At 38.2% G+C, this 19010-nt stretch overlaps 1 protein-coding gene across 3 annotated transcripts; it reads right to left on the reverse strand.

Moving 5' to 3' along the window:
• Positions 1-2244: 2244 nt before the first annotated feature.
• LOC123774565 (nucleolar protein 16) lies at positions 2245-16045 on the reverse strand. Of its 3 annotated transcripts, none has more exons than XM_045768926.2 (6): positions 15907-16045; positions 13882-14001; positions 10837-10942; positions 9473-9541; positions 6933-7055; positions 2245-2416 (listed from the first exon to the last, which is right to left on the reverse strand). In XM_045768926.2, the coding sequence occupies exons 2-6, from the start codon at positions 13986-13988 to the stop codon at positions 2261-2263; spliced, it is 561 nt and encodes a 186-aa protein (XP_045624882.1). In that variant the 5' UTR covers positions 13989-14001; positions 15907-16045; the 3' UTR covers positions 2245-2260. The 3 variants fall into 3 exon arrangements, with proteins under 3 accessions (XP_045624882.1, XP_045624883.1, XP_069160175.1); XM_045768927.2 differs by having other exon boundaries at positions 13882-13997; positions 15907-16034; XM_069304074.1 differs by lacking the exon at positions 15907-16045 and adding an exon at positions 15681-15820.
• Positions 16046-19010: the final 2965 nt, after the last annotated feature.

The following is a 19010-nucleotide window of genomic DNA, read 5'->3' on the forward strand; positions in this document are numbered from 1 at the left end:
GACACTTTAAATTTACCGTTTTCGATTGACGTTCGGAAACCTTAGGAGGACGGACTGGTTCATTCCTGGACTTCCGATAAAGGCAACTTGGAGTTTGTTGGTGCAGGGATTGTGGAAGAGTTAACCTAAGCGTCTTAATACCAATTTAAATTTTAAATTTTGCCCCGAGGGGCGAGTTTATTAGGCAGCGCCACTCATCCTGTGAGTGGACACACCACCATAAGGTTACCTTGAGGTGCTTCCGGGGCTTAGCGTCCCCGCGGCCCGGTCGTCGACCAGGCCTCCTGGTTGCCGGACTGATCAACCAGGCTCTTGGACGCGGCTGCTCGCAGCCTGACGTATGAATCACAGCCTGGTTGATAAGGTATCCTTTGTACATGCTGCCATAGCAGCATGTACAACACTCGCCAATAGGAAGAAACCCCGCTGGGTTGTTCATCCTGTTACTTGTACCCAGACACAGCTGGGACTTGTTTAACTGTCTCAAGTGAACAGCTCCTCAAACAAGAAGATTAACATCTGTCAACCCTTAAAAGCTATGTTATCTTGCGGGTGCAAAATGGGGAATCTTTTAAGAACAGTATCAATATTTGACAAATAGTGTTTCCCTAACTCAAACAATGTGGGGTTTATTATTCTACACATATTTCTAATGTCTCTCAGGTGTTCACATTCACGTAGATAGTGGTCAAGACGGTGTCCGTCACTCTCATTACAGATTCTGCAAATTCGCTGATCAACTGTTGTTTCCATTCCGAATCTCCATGGATATTTGTATCCAAGACGGATTCTCTTTATTACCGATTCTCTCCCCCGTCCTCCTCTTCGTCCATAATGATTGGGTTTGCCAGCTGCAACCATGTTGTACCATCGTACAGATTCACTGGTTTGTGCTTCTATCCTCCTTTCCTCAGTTACCTTGTCACGGTGATGTTGCCCAACAATACAGTACCTCTAATTTGTAGAAGAGTCTTGGGTATGAAGTATTCAATACGGTCTCCTTCAGCAGCCAGCACATCTGCTCGTCCATTCCCACATATTCCAACATGGGCAATTAAAGCATTAATTTAAGTTATTCAATTACTTACATGATATCGAGTTCCTTGCTCATGTTTAGTAATTTAGTTTCATCAGAATTTATCCGAGGGCCATTCTTTCTCTAATGGCTTCGATGAGGACAGGAAGCCGGAGGTTTGGCAAAGGTCCTCCATTTGTTCTATGATTTTATCCAGCTCAATTTTAAATTGCTGCAATGTTTTGTCATTTACTGCTTCGGCGGGTAGGCATTTTCATGGGGTTTTCTATATTATAACTGATGTACTCACCTAGCGGGTACACATTTAGTATGTGAACAAATCCACGAGGGCCGTGACGAGGGTTCGAACCTACGTCCGAGAGGATCCCAGAAACTGCCTTAATCGACTGAGCTACTACATGGTTAAAAGAATTACAACCAGGAAATCATCCTGATTTACCAACGGATCCTGCAGTCTCTCCATGATACAAACTAGAGTTTTACGCAATTTCCCCATGCACCCGAGCTACGTTAATAGGCTGTTCTACCTCTACCTGAAAGATTGCAGGATCCGTTGGTAAATTTGGGCTTTTTCCCGGTTGCAATTCTTTTAACCATGTCGTAGCTCAGTCAATTAAGGCAGCATCTGGGATTCTCTCAGACGTAGGTTCGAACCCTCGTCACGGCCCTCGTGGATTTGTTCATTTGATGCATCACACTATTGTGATTTCTGTACGTAACCTAGTATGTGTGTGTATTTACTCCTTGCACCTACAGAATCGAGCTATTAGCTCAATTTTGCAGGCACAAATAGATCGGCATTTTCTAACCGATTTAGTTTTTCCTCTATTATGTTTACTACATATACAGTATTTCTCTCTACACACACATCTCCAGGAAGCAGCCCATAGCAGCTATCTTAACTGCCATGTACCTATTTACCTAGCTAGTTGAACAGGGGCATCAGCTGAAAGAAACTGCACATTTGATTCTGCCTCAGCCGGGAATTGAACCCGGGCCCTTTGGACTACGACCCCCCCTCCCCCCAAAGAGTGCTCTAACTCGGCCACAAGGTCCGTGTGTGTGTGTAATTACCATTTAACTATTATTACATGCTTTCCACGTAGAAAGTTATCCTCCTTGCACTTGTACTTTGGAAATAAACTATAATGAAGAATTAATATTACAAAATATGCATTGATCAAAAGAGGTTATACAGAAACACTAAATACTGAAGCATACTTTTTATTTATCCTGGGTTTGCAAAAGCTCTGGTTTGAGAAGCCCTCTCTGCTTCAGGTAAGGGGCATAGTACCTTGGGTTATTAGTAAATAGTTTTATCTTGGTTCTGATCTGTTTCCATGTGTCCTGAAAGTAGTTCTTGGGATCCCTGGCCATGGCCTGCAAGAAAAAAAAAGCAAGCTACAAACAAGCTGAATAAGAGACCCAATGACAATGGTTTGGACTCAACTCGAGATATTGAGTAGCAAGTCAAAACAACAGCTTGGGTTTTATTCCAAAGCCATTAACTATAAGGTCTGCTGCTGTGTGGTCCAAACATTGCTTCAAAATCCAGAACAAACTAACCCTTTTAATCATGCAATTGCTACCTTAAAATAAACAAAGTATGCCGACATTTGCTGAGAACAATTTAAAATACCAAATCTCCAAGTTTTCAGACAAAGAAACATTTAATGTTGCCTTTTAATTCTGTATCTAGTTTGCACTTTTTATCTCGGGTCTTTTTATCCATTACTTACTTCACTCTTAATTATCTCTCTTTTACTCTTAAAAATTTCTTTAGGCAATCCAGCAATTAATACTTTCACATTTTGGGCGAGCGAGCGAGCGTCATTCCACGTAAGTGCCTGGTAATACTAAAATGTGTACACTCTTTTTCACTATGGTCACCTCAATTTTCGTCCTAGGTGTTTGTTTTGTTATCAATGTGTTCGCAATAGAATTCCCTACAGGAGTATATACATATAAAGTCCAAAAGCACGGCATACCACCCGCAACAAACCGAGTAATATGCCACGCATTACCCGTGAGCACACAAAAGCAATAAAATGTGTATACTCTTTTCACTGTGGTCACCTCAATTCTCGTCCTAGGTGTTTGATTTTGGCATCAATGTATTCACAATAGAATTCCCTGTAGGAGTATATGCATATAATGTCCCAAACCACGGCGTGCCCCACCTGCAGTCAAGTTGAATGCATCCCATGCGGTACCTGTGAGCGAAGACCCATTGGCCCACCCGCAGCGTGGGATGATAATAATGGGCCTACCTCGTGGGTCGTGCTGGGTCAATGCCACATGGCCCATCTCAGAAAATTGGGAAGACATTGGCGCTAATTTTGAAACAAGTCCCAAAAAATCTGATGAAAACCAGATTTTTAGCAAATATTTTAATTGTGGACGCCGAAATGCATCTTGCATGAATATTCGTATAATAAATTGTGGACGCCTCGATGTGTCTAGCGAGTATGTATTTGTGTATTGTGAAATACACAAATATTTCGAAAGTGTATTTAATTAGTCATTCTTTTACAAAATTTACATAGTTCATCACTATACTTATACCCATCCTTTCAATACTTTCCTCCTACATGATGGCTCACAGTACAGTATTACTCGTGCAAAAATTTCCTGTCATATGCTTCCTTTTCCAAGAGTTAACCATTCCTCAATCTCCATTCTCACAGTAATCCTGAAACTCAAAGATTGTATACAGTATCTAAATGCTTAAAGTTTTTCCTTCCATAGTCTTAAAAAAATTTTCCTAATTGATTTAAAAATGTTCACAATTTTTCCACCCCCTATTTCAATTTTGTCCATATTAATACAGTAATCTCATTTCATTTACAAAAAATTATCCACCTTTTTTTGTAAACACTATATCAAGTACAGTACACACACAAAATTTCACTCAAATGGAGATCACTTCAAAATAAATGCAGTTATTGTTCAATAGGTATATACTGTACATACATCATGATGCCCCTTTTTTACTTCATAGGGCAAGGTGGCCCCATTTTGGAAGATGAAAAGAAAAATGGAACAATATAGTAAACAAGGTAGGATCAAGGCAAGATAGTGAAAAACAATTATAGATATTAAACAAAACCTCACTATTAAATTCTTTACAAATTCACACTATAACAGCATCAAGGATAAACAAGCACCAACACACACTAGCAATATTCCACAGCAATACCTTACTGCTTTTTTAAGACTAAGTGTACAATATTCCTTACGAATTGTCCTGTATAATATAAATAACTTCCACCCTCCCTCATTTATCCCATGCCAAACATCGTACAATTTTAACCCTTAAACTGCGCATGGCGTATACTGTATATACGACATAGGGTGCCGAGCACGATTCAAATGGCCTGGGGCTACACGAGGTTCACATCAGCTTCCTCAGGGCTCTTGTAAACAGATGCCTTGTTTAAAAAAAATCGTGGGCAACATTCTCTGGTGTGAGAGCCACAATACTGTGTGGGCAACCAAGGCTGGCACACACAGCATTGCTGTTCAGCTTGTGACCACAGCATCGCCTAAAAATGTCAAAATAAATATGTAACTGCTATTATTTAGCGATGACAGTATTATAGAAGACCCCTGACTGTGATAAAAATGACCAGCATTGTGATAATAGCAGGATTGTTGTAATAATTAGCGCTGTGTGGGAGGAGTAATGCTGAGGGAGGGAGGGAGATAGCGTCGTTCACTGACTGTGTGGCCACCCGTTATTGTCTGCATTCACCATACCAGCTCAATGGTTCTCTATAGTGAACACAAATTTAGATACTTATATATAATGTGTGTATTAGTGTAATAACAGCAACAGGATTATGTTGGGAGGAGCCATTTGGATGACGGAGGTAGCATCGTCTGCATGACTTGTCTAGCTGTGTAGATTGTGGCCAGTATGCTCTTCGGGAACCCTACAAGCTTAGGTGTACAGTTTATGGTGAATACAACATGTAGATACTTATATATAATGTGTGTATATAGTATAACAACACCACAGTATTGTTGGGGAAGAAGTTTTAGTGCATCTGGCCTTGAATCAGTGATGGAGGCAGCCGCCAGCTTACTGTGTGTGCAGCTACGTCTCTTAGTGCCTGAACTAACTATATCAACTTAGTTGTACAGTTGTGGTGAACAAAACATGTAGATACTTATATATAACATCTGTATATAATGTAATAACAGCAAAACTATTTGTTTATTGTTTTATGAACATAATAACTGAATCACTAATATGCACACCCTACTTTTGAGTATAATGATGATTCACCCCTTTTATTATATAAATATCACACTACACACTATTGAATGATATTACTGCAAAAATACTAAGAAAAAATCAGACATTGAAATAATTAGGTAATAATATCTTTGTGGCAACTCCCACCTGACAGCTCAGGTGACGCTGACCGCCTCAGACGACTGCTCTGAGAACACCATCATTTTGCCAGACTTCCTCGGCCTATTGCGGCCAAAATATGTCACCTATGATTTTTTTTATTTTTCCTGTACTTAAGGAACACAAATTAACATTTTTAGAAGACTAAAAATTTTAGAATTTTTTTTTTGCACACAGGGGTGTAAATCTCCTCAGGACCCCTTAGCAGCTTAAGGGTTAATGTTCAAACCACGCTGCCCCTCACATACACTGTCAGTTCTCAATCTTCCCAACACTTGCCCTGAAATTCACTGGATTACGTTATCTTCACCGATCTACCATTATCAATTCATTCAACCATGACAAAGTCATCTTAGTTCAGTCATCTAAATGCAGTCATTTATAGATTATTGTATTCCATATTTCTTCATATTTTAATTCCTTACTTTTTACTCTTAACACCACACACATGTATATCAAATTGTCATTTTATATTGCTAAAATTCTTTATTTATCATGTTCATACCACATCTATGCATCAAAACTGTACATAAATCAGTACTGTACTCCCACTCCTTAACATAGCCCTATAGCTGTAGCAATTCCCCGTTTTTTTTCAACCAGTGCTTCCATTGCACCAGCCACTTTCCTTCCCACTCGTCCAACTCTGTACTTCGATTATACGCATTCCTATTTTATCATTACTGCATTCCAGGTAGGTTACCATTGCTATTCTAAAACCCTCCTTTTCCATTCTTCAATTAAATTCCACCATCTTTTATATATTTAAGTCCCTATGCTGACCCCTCATTATTCTCCAATACATTTATTTCAATTATCCAATACTCACATTGAAACATTTACAGTATCACATTTATACTCTGCAACAAGGTTCGTTCCATCACCAGCCATTACATTCAGCAATACAAGGTAATTATTATGGTTCTGATAGCTACAGTTAATACACCATCTCTCGGCAGTTTAGCTATAATTAAACTAGTTTTATTATGCATTAGAACTACTGAACCAACTTCAATGCAAAAATGATAGTTTATGCATCACATAATAACATGAAATAATACATGAAAATGTACCAAACACTTTCTAACTACGTGCAGCATTATTTTAATGAGTTACTTATTTCAATCTTGTATTTATAAAAAATAATGTATTATAAATGAGATACTTGTATGTATATCAATACAGTACAATACCAGCACCCCAAAGTCAATGTCCTCAATCATTTCCTTATTGGACTTTAAACCCATTTGTCACTTCCTTTCTGCAATCCTTCCTGGTAATTATAATTTTCCTAAATCAGAATTACATCCTGGAATCTCATCATTAAACTCAATTTATTAACGTCTAAATAATTTCCTGGCATCATGTCCCGTACAAATTATTGAAGGGTGGCCAAACACACTGTTCTTAAAGCATTTAGCCTACAGTCTGTCAGCAAGCAAACTAAGGCCAGCAAAATACACAAACAGTATTTACCTTGTAATCATCACCATACTTATCAAGCATAGCAGTGGCATAGTCCACCTGAGCATTTGTTAAACGAACACCAGGACGCTCTTTCTGGCTCTCTTGACTGCTGGCTTTCTCTAGTTGCTGTACCTAAGTAAGGGATATAATTGAATATTACATTTTATTGTATTCTGTAAATGTATATATACACGAGTGCATGTGGAAGCGAGTAATTAATCAAGTGTTTCAGGACGAGAGCTATGCTCATGGTGTATGTGTTAACATGCATGTGTGCCTAGGTGTATGCCTGCAGGTGTGTGTGCATCTGACTGAAACACCTAATAACCAGAAATGCACAACTAGGCCTAGCAGGCAAGAACCATTTTGCTGCATTTACCTTTATCAGAAAAAAATACTGTAGAGTACTAAAATTAATGGTTTAAATTACATTAAGTATTAATTTATTTGAACCTAGATTTACTTACAATAACCACAGTCAAGAAATAATAGGCATATGTATTTTATGCCAGGATGTGATTTTTAATCTCAAAACATTTTGAGACTAATCATTTAAAGAAATTTGGCTTGTTAGTTTATTCCAGGATTTTTTGGCGAGATTTTTAGAGGTTGAATATGCACCCAAAAGGATCCAAAACCTTCAACATTGTATCACTGAGTAACAGTGATGCAACATAAATAAAATATAAATACAATACAATATAAAGTTAATGACTTGAAGTCTAAAGGGACTGTTCAAGGTAGGCCAGAATTTGGATGCTAGCAAGTCAGTCTAATAAGAGACTAATAAGAGTCATTATGGGGTAAGATTGATCCCAAAGGGGTAAAGCTCAAATGATCTAGGTGTGTAAGGACCACAATCCCAATCTATCCATTTCAACAGGCATCTTGGAATGTATAGGGAAACAAGCAAAGATTAGCTCTACACCACCTGGTGAACCACAGGCATTGTGGTCATCAAGAATGAATTGGGAGTGCAAGCATAGTGTGTTCGCCGCCAAAAAATATGTAAAGCAATCCACATTCACAGATATCACTCTTGTCCTTTATTTCTCGAAAGTTAGATCAGAGTTGTAAAGTGGCTGACCATGACACAAAAACACTTAAGGACTGGAGAACCCATTCTAAGAAAGACCCTTGAAGACCATTGATAGTATCCTCAAGTCCAAGCTCTCTGAAAGAAGTACAGATGCTACACATTATGATTTCAATTGGGTGAGAAAAGGGGGGTCTATCACAAAAGGGAGCCGAATGCATACCAAAAGCATACGGCTCCCTTTTGTGGATCCCCCGTTTGGCACAGGCACGGAGCTGAATGCTTGCTGAAAACTGGTGCACCATTACCAATATTCCTATCAGGAAATTGAGAAACCAAGGTCCAACAACGTTTTCCACTGAAGGTAACTAGGAAATATTTCAGCAAAGACACTTGCAAAAGTGGCTGGAATAACTGACTAGCTACTGGCAAGTCAAACTCACTGACATTTAACAGAAAATGGGAAGGACATCAACAAAAAATGAATTCAATTGAACTCCGAGAATAACTACAACATAGCACACTTGTAGACGAAGCAGGCCATGAAAAAATCTGACACCGCATTACAAACAACATGTGCAAATAATTAAAATAAAGCCTCTGAAGCTCTCAAAACAGTCAATTGAGACAACCTAATTGTACCTCGACCATGACCAAAGCATGGATAAAAAAAAAAGTTGCTTGATCCTATAGCTGCAACACCCTGACCTCACTGGACAAAATAGAAGCACGAACTGTTCCATTGAGAAAGTCAATGGATATCACTGACAACAAAACCACAGAAAACCTTCCACTCAAGGGCTGGAGACCACACCTAGGCAATGGCAGAGGGCTCTAATTCCAAGAGGACAGGATCCAGGTTAGATTCCACGTCTCCACTCCACACGAAGAACAATGCAAAATTTGTCAAGGCTCAAGGCAGGAGACAAGACTGCAAGAACTTACAAAGAAATGGATCATGGCCTGTATTTTATAAACGAAACCCAAGGCAGTCAATGTACTGAAACCATCACAGAGGGTACAACACCTCCAACAAAAGGGAAATGAACCTTTAGGATGGATTGCCAATACCAATGAAATCAAATAAGGCTCAAGCAGCCTTTATAGAATCCACCTGAACAAGCAACCCACAGTCTCAGGGGTCAAGGAAAACAGTTTAGAGAAAAGTCTTAACCCACATTCAGGGCAAAAGCCATTCTAGAGTTACAGCGCTAACAAAAATAAGGATTACCCAAATCGTAATGGCATCTCTTAAAATGACAATTTGCAAAATATTATACAAGAGAATCTGTATGCCCAGGCAAAGGATGATAAATGAATTCAACTCTTTATAATTAGATATTCAGAACTCAATACAGTGGCTTAAAAACATTTAGTCAATCTAAGATTTTAAATAATTTCAGATATTTCACCAACTGCAGTGGCAATTGGTGAAATACCAGTGGCAGTGGCAGCAAATTTTATAAAATCCTAATGAGATGAGATCAAAATAAAAATAAAAAAATTAACTTACTACTTCTGTTGGTTTCTCTTTCTTTCCTTTTTTTATTGTTTGCACTTCACTTTTCTCTCCTTGTTGCTTCTGGAAGATTAAAGAAAATCTAAGAATTGTGTACCACACCATCAATAAAAAATAATGAAATTGCTCTACGCACATGTGAAGTTTAAGTAGCCCAAAACCCCAATACAGATTGTTCTTGGCAAATGCTATTAATATAGTCTGTTTACATCCCCATGAAATTTAAGCAAGTTTACAAAAATGGGAAGTTAATTTGACAAGAAAGGAGGAGGTGCAGCAAGGAGATTGGTAATAAAGAAACTGTAAATATTAAATAAGCATGGGAAAATAATAACTAATAAATGTAAGTGAAAAATATAGAGGAAAACTTATCCAGGGCCACTACAGTTAAACTACAAGAGATAAGAGACTTTTTACTTAGATTATGGTGCTTCCTGGGTGTTAATTAACAATATCAAGAGACAAAAGTAATGTTTTTTGAAAAAAAATTCACAACACTATGGGAATGTAATTTTAAAATGTGCACAGTGCAGGAGTTAAATCGGAGAATGAGCATCTGCAGCACAGCTTTAACACATTCGGTGAAAAGGTAGTAGTCAATCCCAGGAATTAGAAACCTTCCATAGAAAGAAAGCTTCTTTTACATTATTTACAAGGACAAGAGCAGTGACATGACAAATGAATAAGAGGACAAAAAGAGTACAACAAACGGGGAGATTTTTATATTAATAAATACATCAGCAGTAATTGAAACATGAAACAATGGATACATATTATTCAGTACCAGTATATTTAGAACAGTACAAGGGGGTTAAGATAGTGTACAAATTACTAAATATTAATAGGACAAAAGTCAAACCTTTTCACCGACAGGAAATATTAAGAACTGGTCTATTCTTTAGTCCTATCTGACTGGCCATGTATGCAAGCTTCATAATCAGCCAGGTAATTGCTGATAACCTTTAATTTAGAATTAATGTTAGAATACCCTAGGGTAGTTTGTTGTTGCCTTCAACCTCGTTCTGACAGTTCCTGCAACGGCGCTGGAACTAATCGCATTGGCGTTTGCCTTTCCACTGGAGACTTTTGGCACTGTGGAGAGGGGAGGATCTGATGCATGGGTAACGGCTTCTCCCCCATATCAACCTACCCTGGCTTTGCGTTCTGGAGATGCCACTCCAGACTGATAACCAGAGTGCAAATCCATAAGTCTCCCGAGACTGATGGATGCTTACTAATGTTAGAATAATTGCCTCCAGCCCATGTCTAGACATTGTAGATTCTAATCCCCTAACAATAAAATCTTATATATATAATATTAAATCAGGGCCTGGCAAACATAAGGTAATGCAACTCACTTTATCTGTTAGTGGCATAGCCCTGTCCAAATCATATGCAAGTCCCATGTTGGCCAGGTTTGTAGGAGCCGGTTTGGTTATGTCCCAAGCTTTTCTAATTTCTAAACTGAAATACAGAATATTATTGTGAAAAGTCAATTCCTCTCAACAAAATAATTCAAGAATGGATAGAGAATGAAAATACTGTATCATAAAGACTTGTACAAGAAAGGCTAATGCAAAAAAAAAAAAAAATGTTTCTTTAAAGCCAGAACAAACAAAATGTATACATAAACAATTATGACAATACTGTATAATCAATAAATGAAAATCAATGGATAAACTTACAATTTATATAAAGGTAAGACCTGGGTAGCCTTCAAAATTATTACTATGGGAGCCTATCACACTAACAAACCAATAATTCTCAATATCTGCGATACCTTGTTTCTTCGATAAATTATTAGGTTAGATTCAATAATTTTTTTTTGCAGTGACTAAATATCAAACCCCAGACCTTCTAGTTTGCCAGATAACTAGAAAAATTATTTAAATTCCTACCCAAGGATTTCTAGAAAGATTTATCTAACTTTCCCTTAAACACCCCTTAACTGATCATCCAGAGACGTTACATAAACCGTATAATTTTTAAATGTGGTGCAGTTCCGAGGTATTAGGCCCCTATATATTTCTGGATTTATCATGAGAAGTACATAAAACCCTTCCACTATGTCAGCTTAAAACACAGTACTGTATCGAGGTAATCAAGGCTTTTACTAATGGCAAGTGAAAAGAAAATTGTCGAGACAAGAACAGTACTGAGAAATTAAAAATACAAAAAAAATTAAGGTCAAGAATGTGGCATCACTACCAGTGCAGTTTATTCCGACAAACAAAAACATTGCTAAATCACATGCTGTGTTATAGAAATACAGTGAGAAATTCGTAAAAAATAAAAACCATTTATATTACTGATTTAATATTGTGCCTGCTGCTGTAAATATTATTCTTGTTTTGACAGCATCAACACATACCTGCTTTTTCATCATGAGTAAAATGCTGTGTGCATTAGCAATGAAGAAAGGAATGAAAGTGGAATGAAGGTTTTGCATTACCATCACATACATTATGTTGAAATTGCACCAATGTTTAACAAGTACAACTGCACATGTTTTGTCCATAGTATATATTAATTCCATTAATCCATTCAAGCAATTTTCTTAGAGAAAACAAAAATTTCAATTAGACTTTTTGTTTTCCACTTCAATTTTCTTCCATTACCATTTCAATTAAAAAAGTGAGATTATATAATATTAAAAAAAGGTTGAATTCAATAAAAAGTCATACAGGGTTTGCAAAAATGCTCAGCATATCAGAAACATGCAAGCAAGCATGCTTTCCAAGGAATTTCAGGCACTTTAGGATAATAACATTAAAATAAATTAATTCCAACCGTTTTTTAATCTGAAATCGATTCCTGTGTTCTCATAAACTTGATGCGTGTACTGTATATATACATATATGACAGTCAGACCACGGAGGAAAATTGAAACAGGAATTTCCTTAAGTACTGTCGTATATTAATACATCTTCAGAAGGAGTGATTAATATACGAAAGTACTCAAGGAAATTCCCGTTTCAATTTTCCTCTGTGGTCTGACACTGTCACATTTTTAATCACGTGTTTATTTTCGTGATATACACACATATACATCTATAAATACCATTGACAAATCTCTTGTACACAATATGTACATTACAATGTGCACCATAAGATGCTTCAAGCATTAAAAAAAAAAAAAAAAGTCACAAATAGGCAAAGAAGAAGGCTTTGAAGACAATTTAAGAATTCAGTGCTACTACATAGGGTTAAGTTTTACAGTTTGCAGCATTTACTGGTTCCAGGCAACTTTCTTTCAAGGCCAGAGGACCTGGTTGAACATTACAAGACTAGGAAACACTTGCCTATGCAATGGTAAGGCATACTGCACATATTAGGGAGCCGGTCGGCCGAGCGGACAGCACGCTGGACTTGTGGTCCTGGGTTCGATCCCAGGCGCCGGCGAGAAACAATGGGCAGAGTTTCTTTCACCCTATGCCCCTGTTACCTAGCAGTAAAATAGGTACCTTGGTGTTAGTCAGCTGTCACAGGCTGCTTCCTGGGGGTGGAGGCCTGGTCGAGGACCGGGCCGCAGGGATACTAAAAAGCCCCGAAATCATCTCATGATTAACCTCAAGATATTACAGCCAATCCTCTTTTCCTTTATTCATATACTGTATTATTGCATTGCACATCAAAAAGGAGTTCAAATAACTTTCGTGAAGTTTCTGATTAAAATGTTTGGCTATTACCCCAACAATGTTTAAATTTAGCGATAAGCTTTTAAACTGCAAAAATTAAAATTGGAAGGTTCTGTTATTTTCTCTAACTGTATTAATGGCAGCTCTACTCTTTATTGGATTTGTTTTACTCCATAATGGTCTATGAGGACTGTTCAAAAGAAAACACTGAAGTTAAATAATTATGTTTGCACTCTATACACAGTATACTTGGTTTATGAACCTCTTTTGCCAACAGTCTTTTACTCAATAATCCTTTCTATAATATAACTACAGTCAAAGTCAGAATTTATCAAGTATTTATGTTTCAATTTAAGAGACCTGATCATCTGTCCTCAATTGTGGCAGTTTAACTTGCATTTATTAAACAGTATGAATTCTGAAGCACTATCGTGTTGTCCATAACATTAATAACGTTGAGTTGAGAACAACTCATAGTATCTCAAGCTCAAACTGTTTAATAAACATGGACTAAGTAGCCATGATCGAAGAAAGATGTGCAGCTTTCGTAAGTGGATACATAACTACATTACATATAGTTTGTAGCACATTACATATACTGTTGATGTTCTTTAATTAAATGATTCATATCTTATGTGAACAAATTAATGAACGGATCCAATATTTTTTACAAACAAAAAAATCTAAAAAAAAAAAAATTATAATTAAAGTTGTATCGGAACGGCTGAAGTATCAACAAATAAAAATATATACAGTATATCTCACCAATCAATATGTGGGTTGATCTTCTTTTTCATTTTTAATTGCTTTCTCCTTGAATTTGCACGATACTGGAACCCAGTACGGTTTTTCTTTCTCTGTTTAACCCCCATTGTTCAGACCTTTCTGAAAATGAATTTTATATGAAAACACTTTAAACCAATTAATTAAGGTTAGATTACACATTTTTCTAGACATGTTAATTAAGATAAGTCTGAAACTCTGTTAAATGCTGGAGTACAAAATGACTGTACACCCACTGGATAATATGGCTTGCCATATTCCTAATGAATATTATGATTTACATTAGCCTAGTCTACTGTAGGTTTGAAAATTCATATGTAAACTTTTAGGCACAGAAAATGATCAGCATCCTAATAAGAATAAATGCAATAATTATTAGTGAAGATACACAGCTAACAAATGTGCATTTTGCATGGTTTTCTAGCTGAATACATTATGTTACTGTACCTCACCATTAACCGAATAGTGCAGCAGGGCACTACACAGATAAATGTGAGGTACAGTAACACTTACATATTACTGAACAGTACAATAACAATATATACGAGTTTGAGCCTGCGTCAAACTCCAACACATCCACAGGTTCCAAGTTAGGCTACGGTTTCTCAACATTGAATATAGTCTATATTGCATTGGCTTGATTATATGTACATAGACACATTAAGTCCTAGAGATAAATACTTTATTAACTGCTGTTATTTAGAAATGGGAAAAATCTAATACTGTATTGTATTCTGCGATTGAGAGAAAAATAGCTTGGCGATTCAACCATCTGTGCCACATTAATTTAATTTAGTTTGACTAAACTTAACCAATTCTAACCAGACATCTCTACAAGAAGATTGTATTAATCCCCGAAGCTAATATGAAGAGTTTTCTTCATTTTCTAGTGTGTGGTTTGGTCAAACTAAAATAAAAAGTTTGAGTGTTATAAGTCTGCCTTACTCACCTAGTGGTGCATGCAGGGGTTGAGCTTTGGCTCTTTGGTCCCACCTCTCAATTGTCAATCAACTGGTGTACAGATTCCTGAACCTATTAGGCTCTATCATATCTACATTTGAAACTGTGTATAAAGTCTGCCTCCACCCCATCACTTCCTAATGCATTTTGTGCTTGTAAAGTCAGCCCCTTGGTGACCTGAAGTCACTCCAAGGATAGTGACACATTAGTTTAGTGGTCCAGTATTTTTGTTATTTATATATATTCTTTATTTACATATTTTAATTTATATATATACAATCCTCCACCGGGAATCGAAACCGGACCTTTAGGGCTACGAACCCTGAGTACTGTCGACTCAGCTGTCAGGCCCCCCCTAACCACAAGAGTAGCAGGAGTAGTCTTACACAGATTGGCAAATCTACTCCCACTATCGTTATGGTACAGTATATGCAGACAATGAGTCACAATAACGTGGCTGAAGATACGATGACCAAACATACACCAGAAGATGAGGACAAAGTATCAAGGGGGACCTGACGGCTGAGTGGACAGCGCTTAGAGTGCGTAGTCCTAAGGGTTCGATCCCCGGCAGGAGAAACGAATGGAGAGTTTCTTCACCCTGATGTTCCTGTTCACCTAGTAGTAAATAGGTACCTGGGAGTTAAGACAGCTGCTACGGGCTGTTTCCTGAGGATGTGTGTGAAAATTAGGAATAAGGATTTGCCCGAAGCGCTATGCGTGCTAGTGGCTGTAAAAGAATGCAAGAACTCTTGTGTATATATATACAGGTTTATAAATAAAAAATAAAAATATCGACTTGACAATGGTTCAGGACGGACCGAAACGTCGTCGACTCCTCATCTTCTGGTGAGTGGTTTGGTTTTCATGGTATATGTATTTATGTTAATTCCACTACTCTATGAAACATTCGACCACCACGGCGATGGCTAACGCCACTATTAGTTCCGAGGAAACTTCTTTCGTTTTCCAAACACGATACCAACTTACGCACAAGATTTAATACCAAGACTGTGTTACAGTCAGCACAAGAGTATCGGTTATTACCTGTGAGGTCCACACTAACAATCGTGTTGATATTTAGAGCCTTCGAGAGCGACCTCGTGGTTCGTGTTTACAAACCCGGAGTTGGCAAGACCTCCTGCGCACCAGTGGGTGACGACGTCATCATCTTCCCAGTTTCCTGAGCACTGAGAGTAGATGACGTCATTGCAAATTATACTGTAGTAATTATAATAACAAATGTTTATTCAGGTAAAAGTACATACATACAAGATGAGTTACAAACAGAATGTTGGATTTCTAGATAGATCTAATACATAAGAACATAAGAACAAAGGTTACTGCAGAAGGCCTCCTGGCCCATACGAGGCAGCTCCTATCTATAACCACCCAATCCCACTCATTACTTGTCCAACCCGCGCTTGAAACCATCGAGGGACCCCACCTCCACCACGTTACGTGGTAATTGGTTCCACAAATCAACAACCCTGTTACCGAACCAGTATTTACCCATATACCCATTGTTTCGTGTTCTGTCTTGTGTTGATACGGATACAAGACACTCCGTACATTGACAACATCGCACACTAATATTTTTACCACTTCGGACACCAGCTTTAGACGTTTCGCATATGTGTACGTGTTCCATATTAAAACGACAATATAATGCTATTAACAATTAAAATCTTCTATTTAACAGGCATATAGTTATTAAATGAAGTTTAGTGATGTAATAGACATAATCCGGAGTTGGTAAGGACGCCGCCCGCCAGCGTCAACACAACACACCCGAATGCCCACAAACACGATACAACGCACAAAACACAACACTTCTGTCAGTTTTTGGATAAACTCCTTTTATATTTATTATATGAGAGTTATACATGTATAAAATGATAACTATTATAGGTAAGCGCCTAATATTTAATATTAATCAATAAAAAAGAAGTCAGAAGCCACACGCCTGTCTGTACATGTCTTTTGTGTAAAAGTATTTTGGGCGCTCATGTACTTGTGCGCTAGCTGGCGTTCACAACTGTTCTCGCCTACAAGCATTAGAATTAAACAAACATTTATTTTTTCATTTATATACAAGAAGAGAAGGCTACCCTTGAGTCTGTAATATTCATCTGATCACTGGTCTCCCATTTGGTCCTCATTGCTTTATCTTACTATTATTGAATGTCAATAACCGTATTATGCAATTTCAATTTCTTCTATTTCTTTCTTTATTATGCACCCCATACCCATCCCGTGGGCGGTGGTGTAAAGGATTACAGAGGCACATAATCAGTTCAGGAACTGAACCCTCTAGTTCGTTTAGCTAAGCAAATAACAATGTTTGACGCTAGTTACAAAATTATTAATGTTGTATACACATGTACACACACTCATACATATATATATATATATATATATATATATATATATATATATATATATATATATATATATATATATATATATATATATATATATATATATATATATATATATATATATATATATATACGTATACATATATACATACACATACATATTTAATCACCTACACAAATACACACATCAATAATCTTTGTGTCACAGGTGATCAACAAGAGGCTCACAACAGTCACTATAAAAGGCACTTTGCATCTATAGTGAGTCACACAGTTACTAGTCTTGCTGCAAACCCACCCAAGTGGGCGGCAGCTTTACAGTCATGTGCTCCACACCCACCCACACCCACCCAACTGGGCGGCAGTTTTACAGTCATGTGCATGCATTACCTACAGTAAGCAAATTTTGGATTCTTCGCTAAGATTTCGGGCAGCATATCATTATGAATGAAGTACTTACACATTTCATTATGCAACTTTAATAAAGCTGTCCTTCAGCCTTTTGTAGTGTTCAGCTACCCTTATCTTCTGTATGTTCCTCACATTACCAGTATACACAAACATTGACATGTAGGGATAGAGACTCTCAGGTAAGTTAGTAATTTAAATGCACAGTAGCAGTCCTAGGCGTTCAATCCCCGACCGCCGTCCAAGTGGTTTGGCACCATTCCTCCCCATCCCATCCCAAATCCTTATCCTGATCCCTTCCCAGTGTTAAATAGTTGTAATATATATATATATATATATATATATATATATATATATATATATATATATATATATATATATATATATATATATATATATATTTTTTTATATATATATAATTATACCAGTATAATCTAATAATATATACTGGTCTAATAAAATAATTAGACCAGTTAATACTCTCACTCGTTCTGTTAGGATATGTTAGCTTGATAAAACTGACTGTTCATTGTTGAGAAATGTGTTAACAAACAATATATCTGACGTTATCAAGACTGTAGCTTGCTTAGCAAAAGGAACTTATTTTAAATTTGGGTTCAGTTTAACTACCGCTCAATGGATGAGTAATTGGGGCATAATAAAGGAACTAAGCTGATAAAATGAAAGATGGGAAAACAACATTAGAGAGATAAACTCGAGAGACGTTTTCATGTTAACAGGCCCAGAAAGGGCCCGGGTACAGGCCCAGAAAGGGCCCGGGTACAGGCCCAGAAAGGGCCCGGGTACAGGTCCAGAAATGGCCCGGGTACAGGCCCGGAAATGGCCCGGGTACAGGCCCAGAAAGGGCCCGGGTACAGGCCCAGAAAGGGCCCGGGTACAGGCCCAGAAAGGGCCCGGGTACAGGCCCAGAAAGGGCCTGGGTACAGGCCAAGAAAGGGCCCGGGTACAGGCCCAGAAGGGGCCCGGGTACAGGCCCAGAATGAGCCCGGGTACAGGCCCAGAAAGGGCCTGGGTACAGGCCCAGAAAGGGCCCGGGTACAGGCCCAGAAAGGGCCCGGGTACAGGCCCGGGTACAGGCCCAGAAAGGGCCCGGGTACAGGCCCGGAAAGGGCCCGGGTACAGGCCCAGAAGGGGCCCGGGTACAGGCCCAGAATGAGCCCGGGTACAGGCCCAGAAAGGGCCCGGGTACAGGCCCAGAAAGGGCCCGGGTACAGGCCCAGAAAGGGCCCGGGTACAGGCCCAGAAAGGGCCCGGGTACAGGCCCAGAAAGGGCCCGGGTACAGGCCCAGAAAGGGCCCGGGTACAGGCCCAGAAGGGGCCCGGGTACAGGCCCAGAAGGGG

This window comes from Procambarus clarkii, chromosome 51, assembly GCF_040958095.1.
Source record: "Procambarus clarkii isolate CNS0578487 chromosome 51, FALCON_Pclarkii_2.0, whole genome shotgun sequence".
Lineage (NCBI taxonomy): Eukaryota > Metazoa > Arthropoda > Malacostraca > Decapoda > Cambaridae > Procambarus > Procambarus clarkii.

Excerpts from the sequence above, each read along its gene's own strand:
- LOC123774565 (XM_045768926.2), bottom strand. The coding sequence starts at position 13,988 with ATGGGGGTTAAACAGAGAAAGAAAAACCGTACTGGGTTCCAGTATCGT. Across the intron at positions 9,542-10,836 it reads CTATGCCACTAACAGATAAA|AAGCAACAAGGAGAGAAAAG; the intron begins GTGAGTTGCATT and ends TTAATCTTCCAG. Across the intron at positions 7,056-9,472 it reads AAGAGAAACCAACAGAAGTA|GTACAGCAACTAGAGAAAGC; the intron begins GTAAGTTAATTT and ends TCCCTTACTTAG.